The 21,835-nt window shown below is 42.0% G+C and overlaps 1 protein-coding gene across 1 annotated transcript in view; it reads right to left on the reverse strand.

Moving 5' to 3' along the window:
• The window catches only part of ADAMTS20 (ADAM metallopeptidase with thrombospondin type 1 motif 20), a 339,290-nt gene that overhangs the window by 169,740 nt on the left and 147,715 nt on the right, over window positions 1–21,835 (reverse strand). The window contains exons 9-12 of the mRNA XM_088456448.1: window positions 16,710–16,856; window positions 4,979–5,120; window positions 4,556–4,660; window positions 3,073–3,215 (exon numbers count right to left, since the gene is read on the reverse strand). Coding sequence (XP_088312574.1) covers window positions 3,073–3,215; window positions 4,556–4,660; window positions 4,979–5,120; window positions 16,710–16,856 — 537 coding nt within the window. The remainder of the gene's footprint in view (window positions 1–3,072; window positions 3,216–4,555; window positions 4,661–4,978; window positions 5,121–16,709; window positions 16,857–21,835) is intronic.

Genomic DNA, 21,835 nt, shown 5'->3' on the forward strand with positions numbered 1-21,835 from the left:
CAGTTTTGACTTTACTCCGTATTCAATTTGAAAGACTTTCCGCCTAGGCAGAAAGTCAATGCAATGTAATAGGCGGAAAAGTTTCGCCTATGAATAGGAGGCGGAAAAAAGTGCAGAATTGAGGTTTTGGGGTGCAACGTTGTGGGAACCCCCGTGCAGCCTTCAGACAGTCCCCCAAAGGTAAACTGCGTCAAAAAATGTAAAAAAAAAAAACACTTAAGGACACCCCAAAAAATCACTTTGAATTTGGGGGTGAAAAAAAAAGTTGGGGGGCAAAGATAAAAACTAGCGAACTTGATCCTGGGGGGTTCCAGAAGTATGTCCCATGTGTTTTTTACATTGCAGGTGCTAGCGGCAGGTGGATTTTTCACGTTTTTTTCAACTTAGCTTTAGCAACTTTAAAATATGCTGACCCCCATTTTCAAGTACCCCAAATTTGCTGGGATAAGTTATTTTCTGCAAAACAAAACTCCTGAATACTATTCTGCACCACGTATAGAAAAACGCTATTTAGCAGCTATTAAGCCCATTTAAAAACACCAAATACCTTCAGCAAGCCAAATCGGGGTTAACCATAGCTAACCCCCATGTCAGAGCATCTTTTGGGGGGGTGTCAGGCTGATTTCCCCAAAACTGACAGTACTTTCCGCTTGTTTAAGTTTCGCCGGGTCACATTTTCGCGTACTTTCAAATTGAATACGCCGATACGCGTGCGATACTTTTCCGCCTACAAAACACGCGATGTAGGCGAAAAGTCTGGGAGGCGGAAAAGTATCGCGGGTCTGCTCAAATTGAATACGGGCCTAAGTACGACTGAATAGTTTATCCTCACTTATAATACATAGGGGTAGATGCAGGGCTGGATTAAGACTTCAGGGGACCCAGGGCACTTATGACAGGGAGGGCAGCCCCGACTCCTGCAGACCTCCACCTTATCAGCACGGCCCAGACTAGTCGTCCGATCCGCCCCCACTTGTAAACTAATCAAATTATAGAGGGGGGGAAGTAATAGCAATCATAGTTAGATTAAGGTTGACTTCCTGTAACCTATCTACAGTGCATTAAATAAAGTAACAGGATACATAAAGAATGAAATTAAGTAAAGAGAACAGGATGTGACAGCTGGGGTCCCACAGGGTCCAGAGGTAAAGTATCAACCAATCAGCTCCTAACTGTCACTTTACTGGCTGTAGCTGAAAAAATACAGTTAGGAGCTGATTGGTTGGTACTTTATCTATCTCCACTCTATCTCTCTCCAAGGCTTAGTACATCTACCCCCAATACTTAGTACTGTACATCTACTCCCAAAGATGTTATATGGTAGTAAAGAAAACCTTGATACCATAATCATAATCTTGAATTTTGCTGTATCAACACAATGGGCCAAATGTAATAGGGTGAGAGTTTAGAAAATGTTAGAGTTTAGCAGTAAACTCTCACATTGGTTGAGTTTTATCTTCAAAATGGGAAAACATCTGAATGAGATTTTGAATCGTGAGAGTTTTTTTAAGTCTAAAAAAACATGCAAATTCGCTCTGTTACTTTGTTTTTGGACTCTATAACATTGGCAAAGTTTAAAAAGTGTCAGAAACTCTCACTTTTCTAAACTCTCACCCTATTACATTTGGCCCCATATGTATGTGAACACCCAAGTATGTTCCATTCCAAAAAAATTATTAAGATGGATTTAGTCACCCACTTGTTGATAAGACAGTCTCCAGTATTCTGGGAAAGCTTTCTGCTAGATTTGGAACATGGCTGCGTGAATTCGTATTCATTCAGCCACAAGAGAATTAGTGAGTCTTGCATTGACATAAGGCCTGGCTCACAGATAATGGTTCTGTGCAGGCCAGTCAATCTTTTCCACACCAAATTGAGAAACCATTTTTTGATGGCTCTCACATTATGCAGGGGGCAATGTCATGCTGAAACAGAAAAGGGTCTTCCTCAAACTGTTGGCACAAAGTTCTATAGAATGTAATCAGGGCTGCCAAGAGCCGAGTCAGGCACCGGTAAAGAGAGGGCCTAATCATGGGAGATGTGGCCACACCCTTTTAAGAAAAAAAAAAGAAAAAAGCATTGTTGCAGCGCCGCGAAGTGGCACTGCGTTCTGCGGAGAGGGGGGCGCTATCAGGATGATCGCTTCCACCCACCCTTTGCAGCCCAGCACACAGAAGCGTGCGCTGGGCTGCTCAGCTGACAGGGAGGAGGGGCGCGGCATTGGACCTGGGCACCCTCCGGGCCCCTCCAGCATGCACTGGCTCAGGTTATTAGTACCCCCCGCTCTCAGCGCTCCTGAATGTCATTGTATGCTCTAGTAAATATGCAAGGAAGACTGGGAATAAACCACTCCCAATCACTGTGCATACCTGGCAGACTTAAAGCTGATATTGCAGAATGTGGTTGTACCAGTTACTAGTCTGAATGGGGTTGAATACTTAAACAAGCATCATTTAAAAAAATATAATCAAATAATATGCAGACAAATAATGAAACAGGACTATGAAAATATACTGTACTTTAAGATCCTACTGGTTCAGAATAAAAATACTGTCTGGAACAATTTGTGCATGCAAATGTTATCTGTAATACAGACAAAACTGTTGACTTTCTGGGGGTCAACTAACTACTTCTGTTTAGAATGTGTTCCTTCTAGGAGCAGACACAGAGTGACTGACAGCTTGGATGCCTTGATGTGTAGAAATGCAGTGTGAATTAGTATATTTATACACAGGGTCAGAGCCAGTGATTTCACAGCAGCTGAAATTAAAGTCTCAACTTTCTGATCTGCATCACATCCCATTAGTACACTGTCATAAATATATTGGAGTGGCTTCTGCTGTCTGTAATGCAGTGGGAAAGTATTACTTTACATCAGAGCTGTAGTGAAATGTCATATTAATACAAAACAATTTTACCTTCATGGAACATGTCTGAAATTTACATTTTGTAGTTTGGAGTACATTATATTTATTCATGCGCTGCTATTAAATAATATAGCTCCTCTTTACGTTCATGAATTATGAGTTAATGACTGAAACAATATAAAGATGAATAAATGGCAATTCTTACTCAGGTTTATTGCAGTTTCTAACAGACGTTCTGATCCCACCACCACAGCTTCTTGAGCATGAAGTGTAAGGTTCCCAAGATCCCCATTCACCATCCACGGGGAGAGCATTTAGTTTGTCAACACAATGACCACTATGACAATGCTGTTTAATTAAAACATAAGGATACACTGTAATTTTGAGACACAAAAAATCAGAGAAAATCTCAACTCATTTAGTGTAGTGGGGCTGATGCAGAGTTGTTGGCCCATAGTAAATTATGGTGTAAAGAAAAAAACGCACAGAAAAATAGTGTATTTCCGCATTGTCCACAGATGTATAGGTGCTGAATATCAAATGAATCAGTGCAATCTTGTTAAGCAGTTTTGTCACATCCGATTGTTTCATTTATGTGACTAAGATGCACATTCAAATTAAAAAGACGATCGGTGCAAGTCAAGTCACATGGGACCTGGTGGGCTGAGAAGGGCTGTTCGGCACGACTGCGGCAATAGTGTATGAGGACACATCTGTACATTAATATTTAGAGAAAATGGAATACAATGTAATCACTGGGCCCACTACTAAGATTCAGGGTGGCTGGATTTGGGAAGGGTCTTTTTCCGTAACTGTTATACTGTAGTGTGTGTGTCAAGGATCTTTACAATACAAGAACACTTTGAAAAAACCTGATCTGAACAGGAGAATGTATTGATTGCACCATTAACCACAGTGATATCTGCAGGGTCAGGGAAAACGGATAAATAAAGTTTTGATATTTAATGGATCTCGTCTAGTGTAAATCCATGAAAACAAATTTTATTAGTTCTGCTTAAAGTAATTCTTTAATAATTACTAGTACAGATGCAAAAACATAAGTATTATATTGCCACCATGAAACGCACTTGTATGGAACAGTCCTTAATATTAAAGTAACCCTTTACCAAACATGTGTTGCATATTAGAAGTTTAAAATTCATTACATTTCAAACTCTCTTTTATAATAGGACAATTAATTTCCTAGACTTGTTTATTTTATACCCATGGTTTTGTGACCCAAATCTACATTTCATTAATATTTTATTCTGATTGTCCTTCATTAAAAGGAACTTGGAAAATGTAATAAAATAATATGCATTATAAAATTTGAAAGGGTTTCTCAATTAAAATAACTAATCCATTTATTTATGCAACTATTTAAAATCAAGAAAATCTTAAACAAAAACTATATTTTACAGACACTCAATATCAGAAATACTTCACTTATTTCGCAGTGTGAGTTATATATCTGCATTTAAAAAAAAAGTATTATTTCTTGTAAAAAATAAACTGGTGGAAGAATGAAAAGTAAACATTAAGGAAGATCCATCGAATTGAGCATGGTTAGATCTCTTCAAACCTACATGACTAGCTGTAAATATTTACCTAATGTCACTAGACTTACTTTAATCCTTTTATTCTGTTTATATTACCACTTATTTAAACAGACAGTGTAAGGGTTATACCTTTCCAGGACCACATTCACTTCCATCAGCTGGAGGCATGTGTTGAGTCAAACAACCTTTATGCATTCCTTCCGTACTGGTACACCACAGCCGCTTGCACTGTTTCTGTTTAATAATATAGCAAATTATTGTAATTTTTTTATTTTAATATAATTTTATGTAGCATTTGATCAGTACAATGTATTGTTACTATTTACTGTGAAAGCAATGATTGCTGTTGTCATGTTGCCATATTTTTTTCAGTGGAACCAATATGGTGCTTTCTAAAATGGAACACCAAAATGGAATACTTTCTATGTGATAATCAAATATAAATAAAATTGAATTAAATGTATACATAAATCAAGAAATTACAGTACATAACATTCCTGAAACATTCAGTAAAATCACAATTAAAAAATTTGCAGCCAATTCATTACTTACCAAATATGGACATACTTGCGAACCAGTGCCGAACATCAGTTCACATTGCTTGTTAGCATCATAAATAACCCCTGGTAATTGATGAGAAAAATCATACACCCGTCCACTGGGCTTATCGAGTAGACATTCCCCATAGCCAGTACTACAAGGAAAATTGAAGAAAATACTAAGATTTGAAACATATCACAGAAATGTAAAGAAAATGTTGTTCAAAAGATTGAAAATTAGAGTTATGGTAGACTTACGTAGATAACTCCTTTTCTTCGAGGTCCATAGGGTCCACAGGGATACCATGGGGATATTATGGTTGGAAGACCAGGCACCAAACAGTTAAAGCTTCTGCTCCCAGAATGCCCCGGGTCCTCCTCCATATACTGTATACCCCGCCCCTAGCGATAGGACTTCAGTTTAGTTAACAAGCCTCAAGGCAGGAGAAGGAAAGAGGAAAAGAAAGAACAATCATATACCAGAAACATCTTACATAAGATGATGGAATCTGTGACCGAAAGAAAATAACCCAATGAAGCCAGGTGCGTCAGGGTTGGTGCCCTGTGGACCTCAAAGAAAAGGCATTATCTAGGTAAGTCTACCATAATTATTTTCTTCTTCGAGGTCCATAGAGATCCACAGGGATCCCATGGTGATGTCTCAAAGCAGTTTCCCTAGGGTGGGGGACGCTCCAGAGCAGAAAGGAGAACTCGTCGCCCAAAGGAAGCATCCTGAGAGGCAAAAGTATCAAAGGCATAAAACCTAAGAAAGGTGTGGGCAGAAGACCACGTGGCTGCCTTGCACAATTGCTCAGCAGAGGCACCATGAGTAAATGTCCACGATGTCAATACAGACTGAGTAGAATGTGATGTCGCCATGTTTGGGACAGGGAGATCAGCCTGTGTGTACACCTGAGAGATAGTCATACGTAACCATGGAGCCAGGGTCTGCTTGTTAGCAGGCCATCCTCTACTGTGAAAACCATTAAGACGAAAAGATCATCTGATTTTCTGACAGAGTTTGTGTGCTGCACATAAATAAATATGAAGAGCACAAACTACATCCAGGGAGGCTTCACATACAGAAAGATCAGAAGCCTGAAAATCTGGAACAACAATTTCTTCATTCATATGAAAACGGGACATTACCATAGGAAGGTAACCCTCCCTTTTATGAAGAACAGCTTTATCCTGGTGAAAAATACAAAATGGGGAGCGACAAGATAGAGCTGCCAAATCAGAGACTCTGTGAGCAGAAGAAATAGCGAGAAGAAAAAATGTCTGTGCTGTTAACCACTTCAAATCCACAGACCCCAAAGGTTCAAATGGGGAAGCTTGTAATCCTTTAAGAACCTTTGAGCAGCACAGACGGTGTAATGGTTAGCGTTACTGCCTCACAGCACTGAGGTCATGGGTTTGATTCCCACTACGGCCCTAACTGTTTAGAGTTTGTACATTCTCCCTGTGCTTTCGTAGGTTTCCTCCGGGTACTCCGGTCTCCTCCCACACTCCAAAAATACAGATGTGAATGGTAAGATATTCTCTGTAAAGCGCTGTGGAATATGTGTGCACAATATAAATAACTGGTAATAAATAAATAAATCAGAACCAAAGACATCCCACGGTGCTGCCGGTGGAACAAAAAGAGGCTGAACTCGCAAAACTCCTTGAAAAAAATTCCTACATCTGGTAATGAAGCAATCTTCTTCTGGAACCAGACTGACAGTGCACTCTCATAGTGGCCAGGCATAGATCTTTGTCTAATCCTGCCTGAAGAACAGCCAGTACCCTGGAAATCCTGAATATCTTAGGATCATACTTCCTATGGGATCACCAATGACCAAAAGAATACCAAACTCTGTAATAGATGCGGGCAGAAGCAGGCTTCCATGCCCTACTCACTGTTTGAATTACAAAACTCTCATAGAGGAAGAGGATATGGACTGTCTATGGACAAATTCTGGATGTCGGTGAACCAATGACGTCTCGGCCAAGCCGGAGATACCAGTATTCCGCCTTCCTGCTTGAATTTTCTGAGAACATATGGGAGTAGAGAAATAAGAGGAAAGAGATACGCCAACTTGAAATCCCATCTTACTGCCAGTGCATCCATGAAGGCTGCTGATGGGACGCTGGACCTGGACCCGTGCCTGGGAACCTTGTAGTTGTGGCGTGACGCCATGAGATCTATATCTGGTAGACCCCATTTGTTTACCAGAAGATGCTATTCATTCCACCTGGAGATAATCAATCTTTGTAGAGGCCTGGAATGGAACTGAGCATACCCCACCATGTCGAAGGTGGATACCATTGATCGAAGGACCTGCATTGCTAACAGAATGGATACTCTTTGCTTGTGTAGCAGCTTGCGCATTTGCAATGATAGATCCGCAATCTTGTTCTCTGGTAGAAACACCCTTTGTGCCCGAGAATCCAGAAACGCTCCCAGATGTACCATCTGCTGTGTTGGAGAAAGTGACGATTTCTTCCAACTGATCATCCGGACGTGCCTTTGTAGACAGGTTACGGTCATTGGAAGATGGTTTTGTAACATAATCGGAGTCTGCGTCAATATCAGAAGGTCGTCCAGATATGGCAGAATTCTGACTCCCTGAAGCCTGAGATAGGCCGTCATGACTGCCATTATTTTGGTAAATACCCAGGGAGACGTCGATGGGCCAAAGAGTAGAGCCTGAAATTGGTAATGTTGCTGAAGGATGGCAAACCGTAAGAATTGGTGGTGGGATGATATAATAGGAGCATGCAGATATGCATCCTGAATGCCCAGTGAAACCATGTAATCCCCCAGCTCCATTGCCAAAATAATTGACCAGACAGTTTCCATACAAAACTTGGGTACATGGATAAACCTGCTAAGGGTTTTTAGATTTAGTATAGGGCAATAAGCCCCATTCGGTTTCTGAACCAGAAACAGATTGGAATAATAACCCCATCCCTGTTGAGACACAGGAAACAGGATTATTACCTCCGCCTGCAGCAGGGAGTGAATGGCTTCCTGAAGGGACAAGGCCTTGACCACAACTAATGGAGGATCTGCGCAAAAAACCTTTGGTGGGGATGTTTCCTGAAAGTGAGGGCATACCCCTGAGAGACCACTTCTCGGACCCAGGCATCTGTAGTTGTTTGATGCCAATAATCCGCAAACTGAAGAAGTCGGCCTCCCACCCTGGGATCCGCCAGGCTCGCTCCATCAGGCCGAGGGCATGTTGTCCGGCTTAGAAGCTGGACGTCTTGCCGGGCCAGACCTCCTAGTTTGTCACTTAGACTTGCGGAAACTAGTTGGCCTGGAGGAAGACTGTTCCTTTGCTCATCCCTGAGGACAGAAGGACTGAAAAGAAACCTGCTTAGATATAGTTTTTGATGTAGATGGTTGACCTGCAGATTTTGAAGCCGCCACAGCAGTCATTATATTATCCAACTTTGCTTCAAAAAGTACCTTTCCATTGAAAGGTAAGCCTTCCAGCGCCCTCTTAGATTCTGTATCAGCCTTCCAAGATCTTAACCAAAGGGACCTGCGTGCAACTATTGATGCTGCTGATGCCCTAGAAGCTAAAATTCTGGCATCTACTGCAGACCGTCCCAGATAGGAAGCTGCTTCCCATATGTGGGAGATATTCATCATCTGTTCTCTGGTAGCATTTGGGTAACTAATCTTCCAATGCCCCTATCCATTCTTCAACAGCTTTGGCCATGCAGGTTCCAGCCATAGTTGGACGAGTAACGGCTCCAGATGCCGAAAATATATTTTTAAGACAGGCTTCAATCTTTTTATCTGTAGAATCCTTCAGCGAAGATGCTGATTGAATAGGCATTGTAGCATTTCTAATTAAATGTGTTACATGAGCATCCACAGTAGGAGGTACCTCCCACTTAGTACATACAGAAGGTGGGAATGGATAAAATGATGTTATTCTTTTTTCTTTTACTCACATAAAATCGTTTATAAGGGTTACCCCATGCCTCCTCAATAAGCTCTATAAAGCTGTTCATATACAGGGAACTCCTTTGTGATCAACTTCCGGTGGTGATTAAACATCGGGGCCTTCTTACTATGAGCTGGTTCATCATTCTGAATACCTAGGACTGATTTAACCGCCCTCACCAAAAAAAGGAACATTCACCGTGGACGGATGATCCTCCTCCCCAAAGCTAGTTCCTGGAGAGGAACCCTGTGCATCATCTGATTCCCCTAATGATGCGTCTGAATTTATATGTTAGGCAGACTGATAAAAAGATAACTTGCACTTAGACGCTTTAGTTACTACCGGTCTGTTATCAACATTAGATGGTGCCATACTCTGGCTAGAATGGCCATAAACATCCTCCCATGAAGGATGCATAGGAAGTGCAAACATAGTATACTATGGACACTCCATCCAAGGAGACATCTTAGGAGCAGCCATACAATCCACAACCTTCATCATAACCTGGGACAAAGAGGAAACCCAAGATGGCTCTTGTCTAGTGACAGGTAAACTGGATTGATGAGGTGACTCTTTATAACAGCTAACACACAAACCATCCTTTAAGTCCTGAGAGGACACATAGGGCCTGATTCAGAGCCGCTCGTAAGCGGCCGCTCATTCGTTCCGAGCGATGTTTGCCCAACTGCGCATGCGTACGGATTTTAATACGCATGCGCGAACCAGTCAGTGCGGCCGAAAATTGTTTGTTCTCTAAATAGCGAATGCCTGCTATTTTGAGTGACAGGAGGCGGCGTATGTGGGTGGTAACAGGGGAAGGTGCTTGAAAACGGGGAGTGGAGATCCGAACGCAGGCGTGCTTAAAGGTCAAAACGGGCGTTTTATGGGTGTGCATAATTAATACAGCAGCGTCATTGACCACGTCACTGGGTTATTTTATAGTCAGAACTGCTCACAAGATTGTGGTAGGAAAAACCAACCACAAGAATAGCGAGCAGTTCATACGCTGGTCGATGTACTCGATTAATCTAATAAATAGCGGACATGACGTAGGATGCAAGTGGCCAGGGGGCGTAGTTATCCAAAAAACGACCGCAAGTTTTGTTCGCTCGTTCAGACATGGAGGCGTCAACAGACCGCAAAGATCGAACGGTTCATTTGAATAGCCACCCCCTTTTCCTGAACGACCGTCCGCAAATAGCGTCCGGCTCTGAATCAGGCCCATAAGCCGTACATGACTTACATGGAACCAGCACAGGCTGCTCCCCCTCCTGTTTCCCTTTATCTTTTGACATGGTCAATAAAGGCAATAATTGCAATGTTATGTGACAGCCTTCACAAAACTCAATTGAATGTGCAGTAAAAGAAAGAAACCTACACCCCAAGAGGATGGAGAGAAAATAGTGATAGTTATAATTGACAGATTTAGAAATAAAAGACAGTGTCAATCAGCAGCTTTAATTACAATCGGCTCTAAATCAACTACAGCATCACAAAGGAATGGTAGGACATAGAGCACCATATACCTTAACCAAGGGAGAGGTATACTGGGAGACTGACCCAGACCCTCCCGAGACCACAGCTGCATGGCGCACTGAGCGTGGACCGTGAGCGTCTCATATACACGTGGAGGGTATGTGGAGCAACCCAGATGCGCGAAACCCTTTGTAGGGACAGACTCTGGGTCAGGGGAACTGCCGGGGAAGCGCCTACCTCCCCCTGTTACCCAGCAGGGTACACTGGCCATATGGCAGCAGATAGCGAGGACGTGGACAATCCCGGGCCCTGACAGCAGCAGCTTCTGGTGCGTCTCTGACACCAAAAGCAAGGACTGCCGCACGTGATTCCTAGTAAGCGAGGAATCGCCTTACCTGACATCTCCAAGTATCCGGTGCAGACCATGGCGCAGCATTGCTGCTAGCTAAGCTCAGCTGCGACCCGCCTAAATCACCAGCACAATTACTGATGTTGCGCCCTGGTGGAGGTAGATGGCGTCGCATTATCTGCATCATAATACAGACACTGAGTACTGCTGACTTAAACATAAGAAAATAAAATAAAACATAAAATAGCAGTCCCCTGTTACAAAGGTGCTTGATCCTGCCGCACCAAACTAACAACTGAAGTCCCATGGCTAGGGGTGGGGTATATATGGAGGAGGACCTGGGGCATTCTGGGAGCAGAAGCTTTAACTGTTTGGTACCTGGTCTTACAACCATAATATCCCCATGGTATACATGTGGATCCCTATGGACCCCGAGGAAGAAATTGCAGAATGAATCTATATTTAGTGTTCTGATATCCCTAGCCTTCATTATTTTAAAGTGGTTAGGGTGAAAATATCCATCATTGAGGGTGTGCTCTAGATTGCTAGTTGAGAGAAAGACAGCAGTTGACAGATTAGAAAAATCTCACAATCTAAATATAAATTAATCGGGAACAATTAACAAATGTAAGCACGCTCACAGAAATAGATATAAACACCTCTGTATAAGTTATTTAATGAAAGTCAAAATACTGCATGTAATTCATGGGATAAACTGGCAGAAATCGCATTGTTCAAGGTCAGTGATTTTCAACCTTTTTCAACTCAAGGCACACTACAAAAGAATTTAAAATTGCCAAGGCACACTATCCAGTGATGCAGCATGTGTAACCAATGAAAAAACATACATATTGACTCCCACATAAAAACATACACACAAATTGACCTACAGTACACAGACACGCACATTGGCCTCCTCAGGAATAAAACACACTACAGTACAAGTGCGCTGAGCTGACTGCCGCGACACACTTGACAACCGCTCGGAGCACACTAGTGTACCGCGACACAGTGGTTGAAAATCGCTGTTCTAGGTTTTAAAATGATAAGGGAGCTCATCAGCTGCCCCAGCAGGTATTCTATACATAAAAGCCACAATGATACTTATAAAACTTAAAACAAATAGACACTCAAGCTTAGACAACAATAATCTCTGTTGCCAGTATCACCAATGTAATAAAAAAAAATAGTAGACGGAATTAAATAAATTAGAGGAATTTATTCCACACAACAATGCTTAGACATGTTGGAGTATCTTTTTCAGCTTTAAATAATATTTGAATAAATTACTCTCACTTGTTTCATCCTCTGATTGTACTGTGTGTTCTGACACCTATCATAGCTGGCAATAACTTTTCCAGCAATTTGTGCTACAGCTGAGGGATCGGAGCAGACACAGGGACAAACGCACTATTTTTTGGGGGGGTTTCCATAATGTATACATATACTATATATATATATATATATATATATATATATAGGCACACCACACGCAGCATACACACATAACATACACACACAACATACCTACAAACACACACTCAGCATACATACACATAGCACACATAAACACCCTATTTGCCGGGCTACTGCTGCCGGGTGGCCGTGATGATCCTCCCTCTTTTTCAGTGCCGTAACTAGACATTCTGGTGCCCTGTGCGTGAAAGAGTATCGGTGCCCCCCCTTCCCCCATCATTTTTCACCAATTAATATTCACATGAAATAAATAAATAGGGAAATAGAAAAAAAAAACTCCAGAGCTGCTAGTATTTTACATTACTATATCCCACCCTCCTCCCCTCCCGGGACGTTCCCGATGCAGATGCACAGCACCCACCTGGCCAATTGGACCACACTGACACTGGCTGTGCAGATATTCCTTATACTTTATAAAACCATGGTGCCAAACAGCCCCCCCCCCCCCTTTTCCCTGGGACTCCTATGTCCCACACACATACATCACTAACACCCTCCCCTCCGGTACTTCAAACACACACACAACACACATCACTAACACCCTCCCCCTCGGGACTTCAAACACACACACACACATCACAAACACCCCTCCTCCCCGGGACTTCAATGTCACACACACATCACACAGATACAGCACACACATACCACCTAACCAGCCAACGCTAACAAGAGACTGACCTGACTTGATTCTGCAGTCAGCCTCTCAGTGCCATTCAGCCTTCCCGCGTGTATATATGTGTATGTATGTATTTATGTATATATATATATATATATATATATATTGTGTATATATGTGTATATATGTGTATGTGTTATTGTACAGTCAGGTGCATAAATATTGGGACATTGACAGAATTTTCATATTTTGGCCTCTATTCACCACCACAATGGCTTTGAAATGAAATAAACAAGATGTGCTTTAACTGCAGACTATATTACTTTTGGCCCCTTAAAAAGTGGGAGGCACATATAGAAACCGTTGTAATTCCTACACCGTTCACCTGATTTGGATGTAATTACCCTCAAATTAAATCTGAAAGTCTGCAGTTAAAGTACATCTTGTTTGTTTCATTTCAAAGCCATTGTGGTGGTGAATAGAGGCCAAAATATGAAATTTCTGTCAATGTCCCAATATTTATGCACCTGACTGTATATACAGTATGTGTATACTGTATGTGTCTGTGTATGTTTGTATTAATGTGTATATATATGTGTTAGTGTGAATGTATGTGTTTATGTACGGTATGTGTGTATACTGTAAATGTGTGTGTAGTGTGTATGTTATATATAATATATACGTTTGCTACATATATATTATATATATGTGTGGGTGCGTGTTTAAACAGACACGTGTATATATAAACAGTATATATATATATATATACATACACACACATATATATACATATGTGAAAAACCTCCTCAGAAAATCCTGCCCAGTGGACCCTGTTCCTGGATGGGGGTTGTGCTGCCGCTGATCTGTGTTCTGAATGCAACAGCGCAGTCAGCGCTGCTGCATAGAGTGCACAGCGGGTCCCGGGACTCCTCATCAGGATCAAGTGACACAACATGTCCATGATGCTGATCACTGATGTCGGGCTTCAGGAGCTGCTCTGCACTCTATGCTGCATTCACAACACAGAGCCAGAAGGTAAGTAATCAGGAGGGGTAGGCTTTGTGTGGAGGGGGAGGGAGGGTAGGCTCCGTGTGGCTTGGTGGGGGCCCCCGCAACTTAGTTGCCCCAGGGCCCCCACAAGCCTTCATCCGGTCCTGCCCATGACCCTGTAGCCAGTTCACCGGTTGACCATCTTTGGACCACTTTTGGTAGGTACTAAGCACTGCATACTGGGAACACCCCACAGGACCTGCACTTTTGGAGAAGCTCTGACCCAGTCGTCTAGCCATCACAATTTGGCCCTTGTCAAAGTCGCTCAGATCCTAACAATTGCCCATTTTTCCTGCTTCCAGCACATCATCTTGCTGCCTATATTCTTGCTCCCTATATTAGGCAGCTCTCCATGCACATCATCTTGCTGCCTATATTATGCAGCAAGTGTTCACTTGCTGCCTAATATATCCCACCCCTTACCTAGTGTCCTTGTAACAAAATAATCAATATTATTCACTTCACCCGTCAGTGGTTTTAATGTTATGACTGATGGGTGTATGTATATATATATATATATATATATATACAGTATATATATGTACATAATTCTAATGCCTACAGTTTGCGCTTTAAATATTGTAACTATAATATAAATTACTGTATATGACTACCAGCTGCTCCCCTCATAAAAATTCCGCTAGAAGGATAAACAAAATACACAACAAATATATGAAAGAGGGCGCTATTATTTTAGTCTGTAGGTAATATTTGATCTCAAACAGATTATCTTTTTTCAATCCAATGTGTTGGAAAAGACAAAGTCTTATGGAGGAGAATGCAATGAAGACCCACAGATCACGTAGTTTATCTTCAAGCTATATGTTCCACATTAGATTCTTTAGCTTGAAAGAGTAAATGTCCAAATGGAGACTTGTTCTCAAAACGCATAGAAGTAAACAAACCTTTTTTAACCAGCGCGTTCCTCCTTTTGGAGTGTTACCCTTCTCTATAGAAATAAACACTCACACCAAGTAAAGACACCCAAAGAATAATAAATAAAAATTCTGAATGCCATATGTATATTTATTTAAGATAACAATCTTTAAAACACTTGAGGCTTAACACAATTCAGATTGGGGGTATAGTAAGAAAAATTCTCCCACCTTAGAATTCTATACTCCACATCTGTGGGACCCCAAACAGGTGTGCCCAATCTTTACCCGACCTGTTTCGTCCTATACGGACTTCTTCAGGCGTAACAATGTACATAAGAAATAACGCCTCACCAAGCAAACAAATAGGGATTCTCTGGAATCCAAATTTCTGTGATATCATGCAAATATATACCAAATCGGAGTATAGATATCTGATGATGATTATTGTGGAAATATGTATGAACCAAACAGATACCTGAACCTGTATGATCAGTCCCACAGCAGTGTGCTGATCACTGCTGTGGGACTGATCATACAGGTTCAGGTATCTGTTTGGTTCATACATATTTCCACAATAATCATCATCAGATATCTATACTCCGATTTGCATGATATCACAGAAATTTGGATTCCAGAGAATCCCTATTTGTTGGCTGGTGAGGCGTTATTTCTTATGTACATTGTTACCCCTGAAGAAGTCGGTATAGGACGAAACGCGTTGGGTAAACCTTGGGCACACCTGTTTGGGGTCCCACAGATGTGGAGTATAGAATTCTAAGGTGGGAGAATTTTTCTCACTATACCCCCAATCTGAATTGTGTTAAGCCTTGCTGCATGTTTTTTATATATACATTACTTATATATAACTATTTGCATGTGTATTTGTCTAATGCTCCTTTTACACCAAAGTCCCGGGCCTGACCCGGGATTATGAACACAGGTCCAACCCTTCCACTATAGTTCGAACCAGGTTATTCCCAGGTTGGCCGCATTCACCCTGCGCCCATGTATAGTGGAACTCTTCTGCCAGTGCTTAGAGATGACATCCAGATCTCCCATTGCTGTAAACGGGACCCGGTCGTCTGACACAGGTTACCCATTTACACTGCCCCTTAACACAGTCCTACCCATGTCCAACCTGCTTGCTTACAGTCTAAGGGCCTAATTCAGCAAGGATCGCTATTGTGATCGCAGCTCCGTAATCACGCACAGATCCACTGTGAAAATATGCTAATGTTTGCAATCGCAATACCGTCACAGCCTAACATAAGGACGCCCACATCCCCTTACACACATTCGTAATACTAAGCAAAATAGCAAAGCCATCGGTAACATCGAGTACCATCGGTCTCTCAAGCAGAATTACTGTAGCCCTGACCTTACTTAGAAATTGCTAACTTCATTGCACGCAATGAAAGCACAAGCTGCGCATGCCATCGCAGTGGCTAATTTATGCACGCCCATGCAACAGCGTTCAAATGCACTGGCACGCATGCGTTTCGCCAACCACCCCAGTCTCCATCGCAGTCCGATCACAGTGAAAGCTTCAGGCACGCACATTGCGATGCATACGTATGTGCAGAATGCAACAATCGGCCGATTGCGTGTCTAATCGCAGTTGCGATCGGTAATGAATCAGGCCCTAAGTTCTCTAGCACGCAAGTACAAACACACACTAGGGTACATTTTATAGTCAGCAGCCAATTAACTTACAGTATGTTTTTGGCATGTGGGAGGAAACCAGAGTACCCGTAGACAATACACACAAACACAAAGAGAACATACAAACGCTACACAGATAGTACCCTGATCGTGGATCACCCTCATGACTCTGACTGTATGAGGGAACAATGCTAATCACTGTTTATCTGACTTTCTGTGCACACTTATAGATATGTATAGGAAATGTTATAAAACATAACTATTTAAATCGTAAGATAAATAAAATTACTCACTCCAGGAACTCTGTGACATACTTCTGACTGCATTTTGACCAGGTCCATGGGCTTGTGTCATAGCTTAAAACTGCAGACATCACATGAAATTCATTTATAGCTCCCATTTCTCTGCACTTCGAGCTGTTATCATGAGGCATATTAAATCTTGAACACAAAGTAACAGTCATATGATTTAAAACATGTTTATGAAGTTTACTGTACTGTAGCCTAAACTCTTTATTTTTAGCATAAATCAAATATAATATTTAAATGTAACTGACAATATTTCAAATTAACTTAAGCAGGTGTTACAGGTGCATCTGCGCATCTTTGCAGAAGGAGGGAGGGGCATCATATCTTCTCTTCCTGTTACCCAGAACCACCCCATCCCCCAGTTTTGCTTGTGTCTGTCTGACCTGTCAGTGTATGTCTCACCTGTAAGCCTGTCTTCTATCACTATCAATGTCACTTTGCCTCAATACTGCTTTTGCCTCTGTCTGTCCTGTGTATCTGTCTCTCTAATGACCAGTCAGGCGGAGAATGTTGTATACAAGGTGAGAGGGTATCAAGCCTACAGAGAGATTAGCATACTTTAGGCTCAACCTCTTCATTTCAGCTTGAACCTTTTTTTGATAATATTACTTTAAAACAACATACATTTTGTATTAAAGTTGCGCTGGAGTGAAAATATAATAAAGTAGAAAAGAAGACAAAAAATAGTCATGGAGTTTTCAATATTTGCGAAATAAAGTGATACAAATTTCTATAAAATACTATTTATTTGTACCTCATTCATGTCTTTAAATAGGTCATGTAGTAAAAGACATTGGGACTGTATTTATTTTGTGCATTACATTTGTAGCTTTTAATGTTTTTATTTAATTTCACCTCTTTAAAATGTGCCTTTATTGCATTAAGAGAACATGGATGGTATAAACAGTATACTGTATAGTGCAGTCTTATATGTTTACATCTAATAAACAAATTATTTGACAAAAATCTTATCTGACAACACAAAATCCTTTATTGGATATACTGTAGGCGTAGTTCAAGGTAAACTCTTCCAGTTCTTCCCACCAGAAGGGCAAACATTTGAATCACCGTCATCACCTTTCTGAGGTGTTCCATTCCACCCATCCGGTATTAGCAGACTTAGGGCCGTATTCAATTAGTGGCAAAAACTGCAGTTTTTTTTCGCTATCGGCGAAATGGCAAACAGATGAAAATGGAGGAAAAACGGGAAAAGTTTTCTCCATCCCAGACCAGGAGAGAAAAAATGCAAAATCCCTATTTTTTGCTAAAAATGTGGGGATTTCTTTCAGACCCTTTGGACATCCCCCAAATGATAAATTACCCCAAAAATGTATCATAAGTTGCGCACTTTGTCGAAAAACATCCGATGGTGAAAAAAAAGTCAGTTTTCACCACTAATTGAATACGGCCCTTAGGGGTAGATGTGCTAAGCCTTGGAGAGAGGTAAAGTGGAGAGATAAAGTACCTACCAATCAGCTCTTAACTGTCATTTTTCAAAAACAGCCTGTAAAGTGACAGTTAGGAGCTGATTGGCTGGTACTTTATATCTCTCCACTTTCTCTCTCTCAAAGGCTTAGTACATCTCCCCCATACACCCCTATGTATCAAGTTGTATTTTACATAAACTTATGCAGAAACTGCAGTTTCTGCATAATTTTATGTATTGTAGTTATGTACTAAAAGAACAATGCAGGATACTTCAGAGAATTAGAACTTCAGATTGCAGTCAGGGCCGGCGCTAGGCTGTGCTGCACACAGCGCCGTCCTGTGTTGCCACCCCTTCCCTCCTCCACTCCCTCCCCCTGAGCTTAAATATGTACTATAGCGCTGGGTGGGAGGTGGGCGTTTCCTGCGCCCTCCGGAAACAGTAGCGCTCTGGGCGACGGACCGGCTTGCCGTGCCGGAAGCAGCTACTGATTGCAGTCCCCATTATTATCAATAGGGGCTACGATTCGATCCTTATGTTCTAAACTCCAAAAGCAAAGCTTTTTGGAGTTTAGCCCATGGGCAAACGCAGGATTTTTCCAGGGGCGCTTACACATACATACATACATATACATACACACACACAGGGCCAGCTCTGCTTTATCCACGCCCTATTCACTGCTAAAGCCAACCGTCAATTCTCTATTTTAAACCTTCTCGATCTATCTGCTGCCTTGATATGGTCAATGACTCCTTTCTCGTTTAAACCCTGCACTCCGTTGATCTCATCTTACTTCCTACCTCACTAACTGTTTAATTAATTCCACTTTCTTACCTTTTCCTCTACCTGTAGGTGTTCACTAAGTATCCTTCCTTGAGCTGCTCTTCATCTCCCTTTAAACCTCCTCCATTGGTGAATCATCAGCTTCTTTGGTCTACACTGCCACTTAGTATGCTGATAATACTCAAATTGACCTTTCCTCTCCTGACCTTTCTTCCTCAGTCCACATTTGGGTCTCTTCCCGCCTCTCTGCCATCCCTACCTGGAACAATGCTTTCTTAAATTAAATATGTACAAAGGAGAAATATGTCCAAAAGATAATTCATTGCCTTTTCCCCTTCCAGGGCCCCATCCTCCCACCCCCTCTCTCTGTCAACAACATCTCCCATGCTGTTCTTCAAGTCTGCTGCTTGGGTGTCATACTCAACACTCTCTGTATTTCAACATCACTAAGAGTAGGACATTTCTCACCACCGATGCCACCAAAATTCTTGATCATGCACTCATCTCCCGCCTTGACTACTGTAACCTCCTCCCCTCTGGCCTTGCATTACTCAACTTTTTCACTTCAATCCATCATGAAAGCTGCTGACCATCTTCACTGGTACCCCATCCCCCTTGGAATTACATTCAAACTCATTACTTACAAAGCACTCAATCACTCTGCCTCATCCTACATCTACAACCTAATTTCTGTCCACAATCCCTCCCAATCCCTCTGCTCTACCTCCTACCACTACCTGATCTACCACCTACCCTGATTACCTATTCTTATGAATGTCTTGAAGATTTTTCCTGCTCTGCTCCCCTCCATTGGAACTCACTGTTTTCTTTTCAACTCTTTGAAGAACTTTTTACTTTCAAATGTGATTTTTATCATGTACACTGTAGAAGCTCTGCAATGGACAATTTTCTCACGGATGTGAAAGCTTGTTTACATGACCTTACATACAGTAACAATGATAGATAGACTGCGAATACCTACAGGCCAAAAAACTATCAACTGTTCAAGCAGTGTTTCTAAACATTTTCACATTGCTGTTAAGACATGCAACAACTTTTAGATTCCAGGGTATTAAACAGGATAGGTTTTGTTATACATTCTTTTGGCTCACTCTGAGGCTTTTTATGATCTTTAATTTAGAGACCAGATACATGGCCTAATGCTGGGTTAACTACACACTGAGATGACGGATCGGGCAGCAGACTGATCTGCTGTCAGAGCGGCTGATTGGTAAGCTATACACAATTACCAATCGGCCACTCAATAAGTCTGGGCTGAAATCACAACTGGGCGGGCATTTCAATTTGCCTGTCCAGCTGAGATGTAGTGTCGGCGGTCCCTGCAGCAAGTGTAAGCGCGGTCAATGGGGCAGTGGGTGGCAGGGCCGTCCTGATACAGTATGTCTGTGAACTACGTCGTTCACAGACAAATTGGATGTACACACCCGCTAGTGAACTCGCGATATATTGTTCATTGAGTGCACAAATGATTTATCAACAAGTGTGCACCCAGCATAAATGGTGCATACACACGATCAGATTTTTTCTTCAGATATGGACGATAACGATTTAAAAATCGTTCAGTCGTTCATATCTGAAGGAAAATCGTTCATATCTGACATGCCTGAACGATGGACGATCAACGATGCGCGTTCCCGTTTGTCAGATAACGATATCTGACATCTGATGGGTTTGCAGTCAGACTTGGACGATTCCATTCATTTTAATGCAGTCAAAAATCGTTCAAATCGTTCAAAACTTTGGTCAAATCGTCCAAATCGTTCAAATCGTTTAATCGTTCAGTCGTTCATCTGACAAATCTGACAAGTCTGACAAATCTGACCGTGTGTACGCTCCATAAGTGTGCAAAAGTATTACAAATATATTTACAAATAATCAATTTTTTGGGAATTGTTGCAAATGAGGTACAACATTATGGCATATAATTTTTATTTTATGTTATATTTATGTAAATAAACAAGCATGATATTTTTCTGTATATATTTGGTTCATGCTTTGCCCTATATTAAAAAAAAAATATTCTGATGTCCACCATTTCCTCAGGTGTGTTCAACTGCTTCAACTGGTTCACCCATATAGCTATTTTATCTGTGTTATATGTAGGGGTGAGCGGGTTCGGATTTCTGAAATCCGAACCCCCCCGAGCCCCCCCGATCCGAGTCCGATCCGAGTCAGGCTCGACTTTTCCCGCCTGACTCGGATTCTGAAATCGAGGCAAAACGTCATCTTCCCGCCTTCCGAGTCTCGCGGGTTTTGGATCCTATATAAGGTACCCACGTCGGCGCCATTTTCTCACTCGGCTGTGGACAGTGAAGAGGGAGGGTGGGAGTTAGGGCTGTGTAGTGTAGTGTAGTGTAGTGCTGCTGTTGTCCACTACTTCAAAGTCCATAGGGGCTGGCTGTGTTGTGCTGTGCTGCTGTTGTTAATAGGGGCTGTGTCCACTACTTCAAAGTCCATAGGGGCTGGCTGGACTGTGTTGTGCAGTCAGTTCTCCATAGGGGCTGTGTCCACTCCAAAGTCCTGTGCAGTGTCCCAGTCCTAAAGGAGTGCTGTAGTGTTGTCCAGGGGGTGCTCTGTCCATCAGGGGTGCTCCCCCCAAGTGCTAAAAAAATAATATATTTTCTGTGTTTGTGAATTGTGTGCGCAGTAGCCGCACGTGCATCAACAAAGTAGTGCCAAGCGTGCGCCTGTGTCATAAGTAAAGGGCCGGCTGGCTTGACCGTTAAGGGTGCTGTAACCCCCGAAAGTACACTCCAGTCCAAACCAAAAAAAAAATTATTTTCTGTGTTTGTGAATTGTGTGCGCAGTAGCCGCACGTGCATCAACAAAGTAGTGCCAAGCGTGCGCCTGTGTCATAAGTAAAGGGCCGGCTGGCTTGACC

The sequence above is a fragment of the Taudactylus pleione genome, unplaced genomic scaffold, assembly GCF_031769625.1.
Source record: "Taudactylus pleione unplaced genomic scaffold, aTauple2 ptg000041l, whole genome shotgun sequence".
Classification (NCBI taxonomy): Eukaryota; Metazoa; Chordata; class Amphibia; order Anura; family Myobatrachidae; genus Taudactylus; species Taudactylus pleione.